Genomic DNA, 15189 nt, shown 5'->3' with positions numbered 1-15189 from the left:
ATGGTGCATTATCCTGCTGGAAGTAGCCATCAGAGGATGGGTACATGGTGGTCATAAAGGGATGGACATGGTCAGAAATAATGCTCAGGTAGGCCGTGGCATTTAAACAATGCACAATTGGCACTAAGGGGCCTAAAGTGTGCCAAGAAAACATCCCCCAGACCATTACACCACCACCAGCAGCCTGCACAGTGGTAACACGGCATGATGGACCCATGTTCTCATTCTGTTTACGCCAAATTCTGACTCCATCTGAATGTGTCAACAGAAATCAAGACCCATCAGACCAGGCAATATTTTTCCAGTCTTCAACTGTTCAATTTTGGTGAGCTCGTGCAAATTGTAGCCTCTTTCTCCTATTTGTAGTGGAGATGAGTGGTACCCGGTGGGGTCTTCTACTGTTGTAGCCCATCCGCCTCAAGGTTGTGTGTGTTGTGTCTTCACAAATGCTTTGCTGCATACCTCAGTTGTATCAAGTGGTTATCTCAGTCAAAGTTGCTCTTCTATCAGCTTGAATCAGTCGGACCAATTTCCTCTGACGTCTAGTATCAACAAGGCATTTTCACCCACAGGGCTGCTGCTGGATGTTTTTCCCTTTTCACACCATTCTTTGTAAACCCTAGAAACGGTTGTGTGTGAAAATCCCAGTAACTGAGCAGATTGTGAAATACTCAGACTGGCCCGTCTGGCATCAACAACCATGCCACGCTCAAAATTGCTTAAATCACCAAACATTCAGTTTGGAGTTCAGAAAATTGTCTTGACCAGGACCACACCCCTAAATGCATCGAAGCAACTGCCATGTGATTGGTTGATTAGATAATTGCATTAATGAGAAATGGAACAGATGTTCCTAATAATCCTTTAGGTGAGTGTATATATACACAAAGTACACAGTATAAACACACACACAGTTGCAATCCAATTTATTCAACCCTTCAGAGACTCTAGTGGCCTACTTTACAAATACAAGCATTCTGAAGATACAGGATTTTATTAAAAAAAATGCATCTATATCAGTTTACTGGCATATTAAAAATGACAATGTCAATATAATGTAATTTTAACACAGCTTTGTCATAATCATTCAATTCCTATTCAACATTGCTTTTTTTTAGTCACTTTTTAATGGTGGGGAACAAAATCGTCTTAGAATCTCTATTAAAAACAGAATTAGCTTGAGCTGTTACACATGCATATACTTTGCCCATCCATGTGCTGAAGAGTAGCAAATATACAAATTCAACAGCGGTCTCTCAAAAGCTAGAAGAAATTAGTTTTATCAGAAAATCTAAAAAAGATTTCGTAGATACAGTCTTATTCCTTAGCTAAACATGTGTTGAACAAGAAAAACTTGAAGAAAAAGCACAATTTCATAATACATTTTACCAGAGCAACTGAGGAAAACCTGCAATGTACAGCCAAAGATTTGCAAGACGATCCGATGAAAGGAGGAAAAACATTTCAACGCAGAGAATAAGATATACTCTAGATAACTATGACCTTTGTGTCAGAGCCGAAATGAACAAGAAGAACATAAAAAGCCGACATGAACATGTTAAAATTCATTTGGGTAGACCTCTGGAGTTCTGGAAGAATGTTTTATGGAGTGATGTGACCAAGCTTTTTGACCCATGGATCAGCTGTATGTCTGGTGCAAAAAAAAAGAAAAAAAAAAAAGAAAAAAAGAAAGACAGAAAAAGCTTATAAACAGAGGAATCCCATCTTGGTCAAACTTGGAGGTGGACAGGCCCTGTTATGGGGGTGTTTACATCATGTCTGTATGAAGGACATCATGGATTCTTTGAAGTATCAAGCAATTTTGGCAAGAATTGTGATGCCTTTGGTGCAAAGACTGAAGCTAATGATCAATGGAGTTTCCTGCAGGACAGTCATCCCAAAGTACACATTCAAATCTACTTCTGCTTAGCTCAGGGATCAGTCATTGGATGTACTTAAGTGGACTGTTGAGTCTCCAGATTTAACTCTCATTGAAAATATATGTTATTATCATTAAGTTTGTTAGTGTTTCAAATCTTTTTCAGGCGAGGATTGAGCCAAGACCACAGTAGAAAGGTGACAGAAGCTTCGGAGCACTTATAGGCTGCGTTTATAGCGCTGGTTTAAAAGAATAAAAGATTCTGCACAAAAATTGACTTTGGTCATGATTCATCTATGTTCAGTTTTCAGAATCATTTAAATGTGAATCAAGAAACTTTCTCTAATAGTTCACTGAACTATTACACTTCAAATTTGCATTCGCTCTAGAAAAAGAAATAGACAAAAACAGGATGTTTTTTTGCAGCAATGTACAAACACAGGATATGTGGTTAAAGTGTGATCAGGAATAGGTCTATTCAGATCTCATTTAATGTCTGCTAAAAATATAAATAGTTTCTACTGGAACAAACAGCACATAGATGCACAAATGTATAAGGTCAAGTCATCAATATGTAAGGTCACAGTTTTGAGAAAGAGAGATAAAGTTTGAATATCAGCCTTACTATTTCACTACACCTGGTGTAACCATTCCTGTGTTAACAGTTCACATTCATAATTAGTCATCCACCGTCCTTATCCTCACCAACCCACCCTCCAATCCAATTTTTTGTTAATTTACACACTTATTATTGATCTCAAAACTCAATTAAGCTAATTTCACCAAAAGTCAAATATTGCAAAGATCTCATAAAACAAGATTGTACAAAACAAGACAAGATGAGAGGTCAGTATTCAAAATGCATTTATCATTCAAAAATGACTAAAACTTATGTAAAATTTAAAAACAAACAACCAAGCAAACACACACACACACACACACACACACACACACACACAACCTTAATAAATAATAAATATATAATAAATTAATGAAGTCATCAGGTTGTGAACTGTCCAGTGCTGAATGGAAATGGTGCAATTTAAAAGTGAAACTGATACAGTGATTAGAAACAGTATTAACAGACAAAACAAACATTAAATAAATAAATAATAAATAATCAATAAATAGGGACTAACTTATAAATCTGAAAACTTATAACATGATGTCGTGGTTGTGATCCAGTATGAACTTCAGAGTGCGGACAATCTCTTTTCTGACAATTTCCCATGCGCAAAAACTGAAATCCTGCACAGAAAAAAGGCATTCAGCATTAGGATGTTTATCATAGAACACAAGAGATAGGCTAGGACTAAGTTATAGGTCGAGGAGACTAGCGTACCTTTTCTTTCAGAGTTGAGGATAAAGTCTGGAAGTAAACCTTGAGTGAAGCTTCTCTGTTGGCGAAATCCTGTGCAGCTACAGACTTGCTCATGATCTATATTTGCCAAGACCCAGAAAACATGAAATACTGAATATAAAAGGAAATTACAAGTCATACAAAAATTACACAGTTATTTGGCAATACGTGATTCTGATTCACAATTGAGGCACCCAGCTGTCAAATATTTCTGCGTGGCCATATAGTCCAGGATAACATGGTACAAGTGACAAGTGACATGGTGCTACTAAATGTCTGTCACAGTATGTACCACTCATCTCTCTCTCTCTCTCTCTCTCTCTCTCTCTCTGTGGCATATAGAGGCTAATTGGCACTTCATGCATCTCAAAAACTTCACTGACGGAGTTAAAACGGCGCGTCAGAGGCCTGCATTATTACTTTTATGCTTAACACGAAACCTTTTATATAGAAATATCTGGAATTTCCAGTTAAAGGGGGAAAAAAACAAAGAGATTGCTATGATGAACTAGGCCTACAACCCGACAAATGACTGGATGACAGATAAATAAATAAATGAAGACAATTCACTCGTATTGCAGAATAATAATAGTTCATATTATTAATAGTAGCCTATAATTTAATCACATGTGATTTCAAAGAAGACAAGATCTCAAAACGTTAAGGTGTCAATTTAAAAAATAAGAAATCAGTTTTCTTACGCATTTGCTGTCCGTAATCTGGCGGTACAGGAGGCCTCGAAACTCAGTCCACTTCTGTGCATCCCACTGGTCTGGATCATTGTAGTTCTCAAACAAAGCGTCAATACTTTCAAGTGTCTGGTAAACAGCCTTTTCAACACCAGTAACCTGAACAAGAGTTGGAAAGTAATCAGATGTGCACAAAAGTCATCCTCAAATAATAAAAAATTGTATTACAAATATTTATTCAAAGATTTTACCTGATCCGTGTTGTCAGACTCGAACGCATCTTGCGGGAAAGGTATGGCAACATTTTCCTTCAGGCACTGCACGGGGAAAAATCCCCCCTGAGACAAAATACAAAACAATATATTTTTCAATGAATATGTATATTCGCCTATTACTGAATTGTACCTGTGAAGATTCTCAGCAGTTCTCACCGCGGTCTCTATCAGTGTATAAGATCTCTTCAGTAAGTCATTACGAAGGATGCAGTTTGTTGGCAAGGACCAAACCTGCGCAAAGCAGAAAAAGCTGCACAGCAGGGCCACACGATGAAGGTCCATTCTGACAGATGCCTAAAAGATCAGAGACCTTGCGAGATTCAAACAAGAATGCAACAATTTCAAGCCATGAATAATCCGATTCATTTAAATAAACCACTTATTCGCCTGCTGACCTTGTTAAGTTGTCCTTTGTCCTTCACAACTTGATAGTCGTAAGAGTAAAGACTCACTTTAGCTCGGTAGTTTATATACTGCATTTTGGAGATCGTAGGGAAAGTAATTTTTACTTGGTATTTTTTGACGATCATTTTCAGCATCAGAAAATAAGAAATGGGCTCAATTTGTATTTTCGTCTTGGACCGCTGCTGTCATGCTACTTCTCATTCAGTGCATCTCGACTTCCCCTTATCAACGTTCATTTGAAGCTAAGACCATATGTCACAATCTGACGTTTGAGTCGCAACTATTGGTTTTAATTAATTTTGTAATATGTATGTAGTATCTGAGAGCCCATGGTACAATCGAATCCCAATAGAACAAACAAATACATTCCAGTGAATATGAATAAATGATGACATATGAATAATGATACATTTTGAGCTGCAAAACACTATACAGCTGACCGACAATGTGGCATGTTGACATGTTTTTGATCAAGACAGAACTAGTTGTCGACAACTTGGCTACTATTTTACTAGTATTGAAGTGGTACATCTGAATGCTTTGAAACAGATGAGCTCGACAAAAATAGCATATGTTCCTGTTAAAGCATCTTCAGATATATTCAAGATGATTCTTATAAATATGAATCCCCTTGTGTAAAGTGTACTCAAAGCCACCTAATGCAATTCTGTGCCCTGTCGTATAAAAACAAACAAACAAACAGCGCTCTCTTGGATGCATAAAAAAGGGATGAGAAATAAGTTAGAGATAAATCGGGAGGTTATACAGTGTATGCTAATAACACTTTATATTTGTGATTTACTCTATGGCCAATAACAAATGTGTGATAATCATAGATCCTTTCTCAGATATTCCTGATCTCAAGCCTCCTACCTCTAGTTTTGCTCTAGGCCTCGGTCTGTGGTTTTAAATCAGAGCAGAATAACAATTGCTCATTTAATACTTGGCTTTAATAAATCGAACTTATATTGGTCTAAAAGTAACCTATCATCATCTATTGTTTATATTATTAATAAATAATTAGAATTACCCCCAAGATATAATTTACAAATTCCTTATACTTTAGTAAAATATATAACATGAATATCACAAATTAATTTTTGAACAATTAATTTATGTTGCCTTTGTAATAAGATCTATTCATATGAGTATTTTATTTTGAAAGCTGATTAGGTTTCTGAAGAATTGTGCCCACAATAACAGACTGGGATTTGCCCGAGATGATAGCACATAGTGCACAAAACCACAAACAATCTATGTGGTTTTAAGAAAAAAAAAAAAATATCGTTACTCTTGGTTTGGCTTCTAATGAAATGCAACGACTGGCAAATTTCAACCTCGTGAGAACATGGAGAGACCCCCACTGGCATCTTACCTTGAAAATGAAAGGAAGACAGGGAACCGAAAGTGTGTCGAACCAAGCTGAGTGATCATGATAGTACTGTGTGAGCTTGTTTGAGAGCAAGAGGAATCAAGTACTGTGCTTTTGGTTCTGCCAGACGCCTCAAATCAGACTACAAATCAGAAAGAGACACACACAGAAAAAGACACAACTAATAAAATACTAATTAACTTAGGTTTGTGTCTCAAGAGGTTATTAATGTCCTTCTCTTTATAAGTCAAGCATACAAATCTCAACATCTTTAACAGAGCTGTGTTCACGCCAGAACTTTTGATTTCTTTTTGAGAACTTCCTTATTTTGCCAAAATGTGGAACTTCACAACTTTCTTCAGCAATTTAAACAGCAACCATTTAAGACCTAACCAATAAGGACACTTTAAAATGAACCCCTGTTCTATTTATTTAAATTTTCATTAACTTACGATCTCTAACTCAATACAGTAATGCTTTAAACCACAAGCATTAAAAAAGAAGACAAACCAATATGTGCACTTTTAAGCCTAAACAAAGGTTTACATAAAAATACATATTAATTACACACTCACACACACACATACATATATATATATACATACATATCAGACAGCAGATATGCTTTTTCACTTTTTCTTTACTAGTGAGTGAGGGACCCTATAGGTCATGTAAGTTAGAATAGCAAAATAAAGTACACTGTGACATATTATACCCAAACATTATTTATACAGCGGACAGTAAAATTGATACAAACTTTGGAACAAAAATAATTTGGTCTGACTATAATTTGCTTAAATATTATCTATCATTATGGAAATGAATTTGTTCTGATGCGTTTAATTTGATGTACTAAAACAACGAATATAACAACTAAATAAAAATTAATACAAAAAATACAGACATATAAAAAACAAAAACTACAGCAAAACTACATTACAAAAAAATGTGCAATTGAATTGCAACACTTACTGCCACCTACTGGCTTTTAACTTTAGAAGCGCCTCATCAGTGTGTAAAAAGGAATTTTTAATCACACAAATTAATAGACACAGGGTATTTTAGGTAAACTGGGTAACCTGGTTTTAAGGATCTACTGATATTATTCTTAAAACTGGATCAAAAATGCATTAAAAATCTACTTGACAAAGAAAAAGCAAGTCAACCAAACAAATACAGCAAGGCAAAAGCAATAAATAAAAGAGAAGCACATATGATTAAAATCCACTGCCCCAAATATATTTTATTTAACACAACAAACAAAAACCCATTTTAATGAGAACATACTAAAACCTGTCTTAATGTATTCTAAGGTAATGCAAATACAGTAAGTCAAACAAAGAGGTTGATTATACATTGCACACAAGAGATTTTGTTTAAGTGATAAAGAGATGCATTTTGGATTGCTGAAGTCCTTATGAAATGAGATGATTTTTTTGGCTTGACATCTGACCTGACCTTTAAACCTCAACCTGTGTGACCTTGGTAGTATCAGCCACCTTTAAAAAAAACAGAGAATTGCTTTGGAAATAGAGAAGATGAATCTGAGGTCAGTTGCACTGAAATTGGGAGGTTAACCACAGAGAATGACCGTAATGCTGTACACATTATGGTCAATACCAAACATTAAAGAGAAAACTTATATAATTTTCAGTGGTCACTTATCTGGAAAACATTGGCAACTGTGTGGGTTGAGAAAGCTGAGTGGGTGTCAGGGAGGTCCACTGTGAGGTCCCATGGGGAATCCTTCTCAGTATTACTGTCAGAACCTTCAAACTCATTCCAGGAGATGTCATTTACCTACCACATAAAGTAATTGGCTTTCAGATAGATTTCTGATTGGCTGTTGCCAAACCACAGACCAACTGGATAAGAACTGAAAGTGACTGGCTAGTTCCCCATTGCAATGGTTAATAACATTGAAAAACAATAACCTTATGAGCTGATGACCAGATTTTTTTTACATTTACTTCTTTCCAAATGGAATAAATTCAAAACATTATTGATCAGAATGTTCAAAGATCTTTAAGGAACACTTGCTTTTATGACTCCTTCCGACTTTTCCTCTGGAAGGATCTCATCTGGATCGTACTTGATCACAATCGCTACTTTCCCATTTCCTATAAGACATTAATGACATGAAATGGATATTACTACGGATTGCAATGTGTTTTGTGATGGCTGTGTACAGTAGTAGGCTGTTGGAAGTACTTACCCAAGATCATGAGAAGCACCTTTTCAAAGGCAGCCACCACAGCTTTGTCTTTGACACGTTTCATTAGCGTCTCTCTTTTTATCAGCTTTTCCTCTGGATCTAAAGAATTCAACATTTTAGCAGATGTTGCGGCTTATGCATGTTGTCATGTAGGGCAATTTAAAAAACCAAAATAAACAAATTAATAAATATGTTAATGTTTGGTTTACAATACAAACCAGTCCCGAAGAGATGCAAAGTTTGTCTTGAGGGAAGAATTAGGAGTCTAGAGTAGACCAGCCGCCAAAGCTCAGATAGTGATAAGCCAGGTTGCAAAATTTGGAAAGGCTGACAGGTTTAGTGCTATAGAAAGACAGATTCTGCTCCGTGCTCAATCGGACCTGAAGGAGAGGCTAAAAGAGAGAATAAGCAATGAATTTGCAAAACAACTTTCAACTCAAACCTTCTCAAAAATAAATCTAAAAAGTAGCCCATCACATTGCAGCTTTATCTGTAGCTGTAACACTTGTTTTAAGGAGAACTTTGGAAAAGGCAGTGCTTATCAGTGGCCTGCTGAGCTTTGGAGGCCAGTGCCGATGAGCAGAACTTCACCAGTGCTTAGAACCTATGTTCTGCCACCGTGACAGACCTTCAACAGCTAAAGAGCTCCGAATACTGAATACACGCTCCACAGGGACTCATAAGAAGTCAGGTGAGAAGATTAATTCAAAGTAAAAGTTGGGTACATTTATAAGATTGCTGGTGATTTTGCACTAAAAATACCTAAAAGTCCAAAGCTGACCAATCTCTGAGTTATGCAAACATTATGCTTGTGTACATTTTTGGGCAAAGGTTAACCTGACTTGAAGAGCAAGTTAAAGGCATATTATTGTATTATTAGTTAGATAAAAGGTAACAGTACGATGAAATCTAATAATAATAAAACAACACAATACACTCAAGTTACATAAATTTAAGCCTCTGAAAATATTGGCTGAATGTCCCAAAAGAAAATAGTTTTATTTTCGAGAGGGACTTTAAACTCGATTATATCGACTTCAGTATCCATGAGATATGAATTTTAAATAAAGCCTAAACTCGGCAACGTTGTGGCTACCTCATAATTTAAAACACTAGACAAAATAATGTGAATAATTACACTGCCCTCTGCGACTTCCGTAAACAGAATCGCATTTCGCGCTCTTGGACGTCATATTACGTAATGCGCTGTGATTGGATCAGTGAAAGGATTCTGAAAGGATTTAACAAACTGGAGTTTCCTCGGTGACGTAATAGCACGTTCCAGACGTTCTGAAAGCTTCCACAATAATAAAACAACATAATTTGTAAACATTCTAAAAATGTAATCTTGTCTCATCCGGTTGATATGTAGAGATCTGCGACACTGCGTCGATAATTCTTTTATTTTTCTTATTATTTATTTAAATCTATCTTTTTGGCATGTGTTGTTTTAATGTGCCAATGTTTGTAGCTTAATAGCAACAGTAAAATTGTCGGTCAGTTTTATCTTGCTCATTGTTTTGGTACGCATTACAGCTCATGATAGGGAACAGCAACATATTTTGATCTGAAATTTTACTTTTATGTGTGCATGTTAAGACAGGCAGGACAATTAAACCACACGGAAAAAGAACATGGGATGCAACTTAAAAATTTAATGGAGAAAAATACAGCGCTTGAAGAGAATACGAATAAGCAGAGCATAATCTATGAGACAAATGTTTACGTACATACACTGAAGAGTGAACCAATCCAATTTAAGACGTAACACTGATAGTTAGCCCTTTTCTAAACCCATTGTCAGCACTTTGACTTAAGTCAATTAGGCCACATTTGAAAATATTGCCAGAAATTGCTTAGCACCACTGTGAAGTGTTATAGCCTTTCACGTTTTAAAGGAACGGCTTTAATTTCTGAGCACTCCCCAATGAGAAGAATAAATACATAGGTAAGGTTTAAATATGGGAGGGAAAAGAAAACACAGACCTAGACATGCCTTGTTGACATTTCCTGCATATATAAGACCAGACTTTAAACTGGTCTTAGATTTGCAGCAAAGCACAAACGTGTTCAAGGCATTGACTAGCAATCACCAGCGCCATCTACAGGGTGCAGTTGGAATCCAAGGATCTCCTGCAATTTGCAACCCTCAAGTAGGTCTCGACCTTGTGCATGTCCTTCTTGAAGCAAGCCAGCAGACGAAAGCTCTCTCTAAGGCTGTTATCCCCCATGGTCAAGTAGAATTCCTCAAAGGGCAGCGGCAGGGAGTCGTTATCATCCATGTTTGGTTGACCATCGAGACATGCCTGCACAGAAACAAATGTAAAATGATCTTATAGCTGTCTAATAAGGTGTGAAGATGCTGTCACACCTCCTGGTATGATCGCTAGACACTTGCTTGTCTTTCTCACCTGGATGAGCACACTGATGCCCATTTTCAAGTCGGCCAGCTTCTCAGTGATCTGGTTGGGGTTGCCGACGGTCAGGCTGTTTGAGACGGTCCCGCTCAGGGTCTGGCTGGGGAACTCCCAGGACTCAATAAGGCGAAAAGAGACGCGAAGAAGCTTCAACATCTGAAGAGAGAAAAAAATAAACTATTAAATTGAAGGCTTCAGACCACTGGCCATTTTTTTATGTTTATGCTGCCCATATTTAATCAATTCCAAATGCTTCTCAAACTATGATATGCAAAATGTGATGGAAACAGTTCATCTCTTAGCATCTACCTTTACTGCTCACTGTGGTCCAAATTTTTTTTTTATTATTCATTTATTTAAACAACTTTCTATTATTATTATTATTATTATAATTTTGCTTTATTCTACTGGTTATTACTTATTTTAATCATATTAATGTACTTAGTTAAATCTGATCATTATTTTTATGCATTTTTATATTTTTACACTGTTTTTCTCCAAACTTTTCAAAATACCCTTTGCGGCCCCCTCCAATCCGAAAACCCTTTGGACAAAACATGTTGGGATTGAATTTTTAATGATATAGTTTACTCACAGAGCTCTTCTGTGTTTCATCTTTCCCAGTGGGCGCCTCGATGTAGTCAGAATTGCAGAAAGACAGAGGGAAGATTTTACTCAGCTGTCTGCGTTCCTCAGGCAACAGGCTGTCCTCCTTGATAACAAAAGGCAAACTGTATTTAGTATTGTATTTAAAATTGATTCTTTATAATACATTTAACTCACTCAAAAAAAAACTAAATAATTGCATCTGACAGAAGTTCGCAGATGAGTTTTCAAAGTCCTAAGCTTCAGTGTAGTTAGTTAAAATTTCACTTTTAAACCTACTAGTCCTGAATAGATTTGAATGAGAATCTTACAAAGTCGTTAATCATTTTTGCAGCCAGCTGATGCAGGTGTTGCACACGGATGACTGCATTATTGAAGAGCCGCTGGTTGTCTGATGCTCTCCCCTGGTTCACCAACAAACTAACCAGCACCACCGATAACAGCACTAATGCTAGGAGAGGAAAAGAAGGAGATTTGTCTTTCATCTGAAACAGTCTGGTTTCAAAGCTCCTGAAAAACTTACCAAATAACCAATGAAATCAAGATTTTGAAGGGAAAAAAAATGTTTTATCCAATTTTGTTATCCTCTTAAAACTATAAAATTACTTTTACAGGTAAGAAAAAAAAATATATAATACATATATAATAAATGAATTAAATATATAACTAAATAGGGATATTTAAAAAGAATAAGATACGATATCCATGTCCTAAGTACTACAAATAACATGCAACAGAAAGCATCACAGACATACCTCTAGCCATTTCGCTCAGGGTAGACAAACTCTTGCAGGCTAAGTTAAAAGCTTGTGAATGTTTGCTTTTCTGGCTCAGGTACTGATATTTATATGTGGCATGAACATGTTTTGATTCATCTTAATGCATGAGAGTTGAAACATGAGAACTATGTTTTATTAAGCATTGCTGCGTGTATACGAACCAGTGCAGTGGTTCCGGTCATTTATGTGTATGGCTATTTCCATGACTCTGGGATGATGTTGGAGACAAAGAAAGGTCATGGTTTTATTTATTGAAAGAAATAATATTGATATGAAAGAAATACAACAGCAAGTTTCATCTCCATGTGAAAATATGGAAAAAATTGCGGCCTTTATTTTCTGAAAATGTTTTACAAACCACTCTTATATTTGAATCCGGTGGTTGTCATTGGCGCAGCACTAGTCTATACAATAAGAAGCATGTAGCATTGCCACGTCACCTGTAAATGGTGTCATCTTCTTCCAAAAGGACATGTTCTCAATATATATGAGAGGAAATCAGGTCATATACGTGTTTGCTGTCACTGTGGGGATGCGGGAGCTGTTGGCCTGTGTGTAATATTCAGCAGTCTTGGGGGTGTGAAATGTCATAGTTTAATCCCTTGTGGGAAATAACAGAATACAATCTGTTTATCTGAACCTCATGGCTGTTTCGCCTGTCACGCTAGGTTATCGGTAAAGGACATTTATTAGTTCGATAACAGATTAGAAACATCTGGGTCATATTTTACTAACAATTCAAAATAAATAAAAAGTATAATTTGCCTAAATGAATGCTGTTGTAAAACATAATATTTTTCTTCCTTGGGAGCTTACGTTCAAGACAATTAAGACCATTTAAAACCCCACTGTCTATTTAAATATAAACAGTATTATAGCTAAAATTGATCATGTCAGTTTATGCTGATTATACCTTTAACATTTAACATTATACCTTTCACTTACTTTTTTTTTCTTTCACTTAACATTTCTTCTTAAAAATCACTGTTGAAAACAATTGTGGTGCTTAATGTTTATTCTGAAAATTGTGATTTTTTTCATGATTATTTGATTTAAAAAAGTTCAAAAGAATATAATTTATTAGAATTTTTTTACACAATTATAAATAGTTTTTCTGTCATTTCAATCAATTTAATGTATGATAAAGATATGTATCAGTTTCTTTCTTTCTTTCTTTCTTTCTTTCTTTCTTTCTTTCTTTAATAATTTACAACATACATTTTAAAAAAGGATTATAATAAGTTTCTTAAGCAGCAAATCAGCATATCAGCAGAACGATTTTGTCATCCTGTGAAACATGTGACACTGGAGAAATGATGCTGAAAAATTACATTAAGAATAAATGACATTAAATATACTGAAATGTAAAATAATAATTTTACATGTTAACCAGACCCCCCTTAATGGGACTCACAGCTGGAAATGACATACCCAACTTAAAATTACAATAACATTAGTTTTTTCTTTTTTTTACAATACAAAATACAAATGTCCAAAAACATCAAAACATTTGACCACCAATAGATGTGTGAATATACATTACATAAATTATTTATTTTTATTATCTATTTACCTATTTTATTTATTCATTTTCTTTTTATTTTGGGGTATAAGATATGACCGCTTTGTGAGATTCACACAGTATTCAGGTAAAATTACTCTTTTTCCATATAAGATGTCTATATAAGTGTTTTCCCTCATGGGTAAGATAATGATTTATAAGACACGCGCTCCATTGTGCCACACTGAGCTCTTCAGAACAGCTTGCCAGAGAAACTTCTACAGAGAGAAAACAGAACTGAGAGGCACCACAGACATTTAAAGACTGTAAGTTACTTCCACCCTGTGGTTACAATCGGAATGGAAGCAGGTGCCAGAGAAAAATCCCCCATGATGCCTCAGCTGTTCTTACGGGGCATTCTGATGACTGTCAATACTGCCTGAACTTGGCACCTGTCAATCAAGTGTGAGAAACCAAAACTCCTTGAAGAAAGCTTTGTCAGGTGGAACTCTATCATTCCTCCACATACCAACTTGATAAGGAATAGTAAGAGAAATATTATATAGTGCTGCGTTTTGTATGGGAATAGTTTGTCATTTAATTTCTAGCCACAAGATGGCGCCAATAAATTCAAGATATTTTCTAAAGAAGCTGTATTCAATGAAGTTTTCGAGCTTGAATGAAATTTGATGTTTGAGAAGTTATTTTACCGAAACAAAAAAAGCCATTAATGAATCGGAAGTCTCTGACATTCACGAGAAATAGCTTACTTCCGCTTTGAAAACTAAGGTGGATAGCACTGTGAGCCCCTTGAAATGTTGATTAAAGCATTGAAGAGCTCTAAAAGAATGTTTGCAATTAGCTTGAAGTATCCTATCAGTGATTGTAATGGAGAAAATGGAGATAGTTCTATCTGAAGTTAAGGTGAGTTGGCGCAATACTGCTACGATCACATATCTAAGTAGAGAGCTTTACAAACCGGAAACACATTTACATGACAAAGTGTGTAAAGAGAACACTGTCTGACTCGCTTCCGCTCCTCTGGCCGACAGAACGGATATGGGATATCACCCTCTACTGACTATTTATCTTTTTTTAAAACTTTGGCTTTTTTAGTAAGACGTTGTCACAATCAGACACACAAAAATAAAATAGCGTAATGGAAGTATGAAAATCTTGGCTGCTAGATTAAAGTCTGTAGAAAAAGTCTGACTGAACGGCATTGGTGTTTGTAGCACCATAATATATACTTGACAACCTTTAGGCAAAGAGAAGACACCTGCCCTTGATTAGATTCAACTTTATTGTCATTGCACATGTAAGGTACCATGATGCCACCTGCTGCATGTTCACCTTTGACCCTTTCGTTGTAAACTAGTCTTGAACTTTTGACATCATTGACCCACTCCTGGCTTTAACTTTTCTGCACAAACTCACAACCTGTATTTCTGTGTCATTAAACGGTTTGGGGACCAGGATAAGCTGTGCTCTTCCTTTAAAGCAAACACCACCTTGTTCCCACTTCTCGTCAACTCTTGTTTCAAATGGGGCGATGTTACACATCTACCCTGGAATGTACTGACTCCATCCCACCCGCTCTCTGATTCCACAGGCTACTCATCACAGTTTTGAGTCATCTCATGTTGCATCTCTTCAGGCAGCTGCGGCTTCTTTGCTTTGGAGGCACCACT

General features: G+C 36.1%; 2 protein-coding genes and 1 pseudogene across 2 annotated transcripts; all 3 read right to left on the bottom strand.

Moving 5' to 3' along the window:
* Nucleotides 1–2997: 2997 nt before the first annotated feature.
* On the bottom strand, nt 2998–4493 carry ifnphi3 (interferon phi 3). Its single transcript, XM_026200363.1, has 5 exons — nt 4360–4493; nt 4180–4266; nt 3941–4087; nt 3222–3317; nt 2998–3127 (listed from the first exon to the last, which is right to left on the bottom strand). Exons 1-5 carry the CDS (start codon nt 4483–4485, stop codon nt 3035–3037), a joined length of 549 nt encoding a protein of 182 aa, XP_026056148.1. The 5' UTR covers nt 4486–4493; the 3' UTR covers nt 2998–3034.
* A 2495-nt stretch (nt 4494–6988) lies between these two features.
* LOC113041684 (RAD52 motif-containing protein 1-like) lies at nt 6989–9243 on the bottom strand (annotated as a pseudogene).
* A 587-nt stretch (nt 9244–9830) lies between these two features.
* gh1 (growth hormone 1) lies at nt 9831–12042 on the bottom strand. Its single transcript, XM_026209832.1, has 5 exons — nt 11974–12042; nt 11530–11669; nt 11208–11324; nt 10607–10768; nt 9831–10501 (listed from the first exon to the last, which is right to left on the bottom strand). The coding sequence occupies exons 1-5, from the start codon at nt 11981–11983 to the stop codon at nt 10298–10300; spliced, it is 633 nt and encodes a 210-aa protein (XP_026065617.1). The 5' UTR covers nt 11984–12042; the 3' UTR covers nt 9831–10297.
* Nucleotides 12043–15189: the final 3147 nt, after the last annotated feature.

The sequence above is a fragment of the Carassius auratus genome, chromosome 3, assembly GCF_003368295.1.
Source record: "Carassius auratus strain Wakin chromosome 3, ASM336829v1, whole genome shotgun sequence".
In the NCBI taxonomy this organism is placed as follows: domain Eukaryota; kingdom Metazoa; phylum Chordata; class Actinopteri; order Cypriniformes; family Cyprinidae; genus Carassius; species Carassius auratus.
Note: the sequence above shows the minus strand (reverse complement) of the source record. Positions and strands in the feature narration are given on the sequence as shown.

Bases quoted from the DNA above. Each gene is read 5' to 3' on its own strand.
- ifnphi3 (XM_026200363.1), bottom strand. From the start codon at position 4,485: ATGGACCTTCATCGTGTGGCCCTGCTGTGCAGCTTTTTCTGCTTTGCG. The intron at 4,267-4,359 runs GTGAGAACTGCT...ATTTTGTCTCAG, and splicing joins ATACACTGATAGAGACCGCG to GGGGGATTTTTCCCCGTGCA. The intron at 4,088-4,179 runs GTAAAATCTTTG...ACTCTTGTTCAG, and splicing joins AGTCTGACAACACGGATCAG to GTTACTGGTGTTGAAAAGGC.
- gh1 (XM_026209832.1), bottom strand. The intron at 11,325-11,529 runs GTAAGATTCTCA...TTTGTTATCAAG, and splicing joins CAAAAATGATTAACGACTTT to GAGGACAGCCTGTTGCCTGA. The intron at 10,502-10,606 runs GTGAGAAAGACA...GTTTCTGTGCAG, and splicing joins GCATCAGTGTGCTCATCCAG to GCATGTCTCGATGGTCAACC.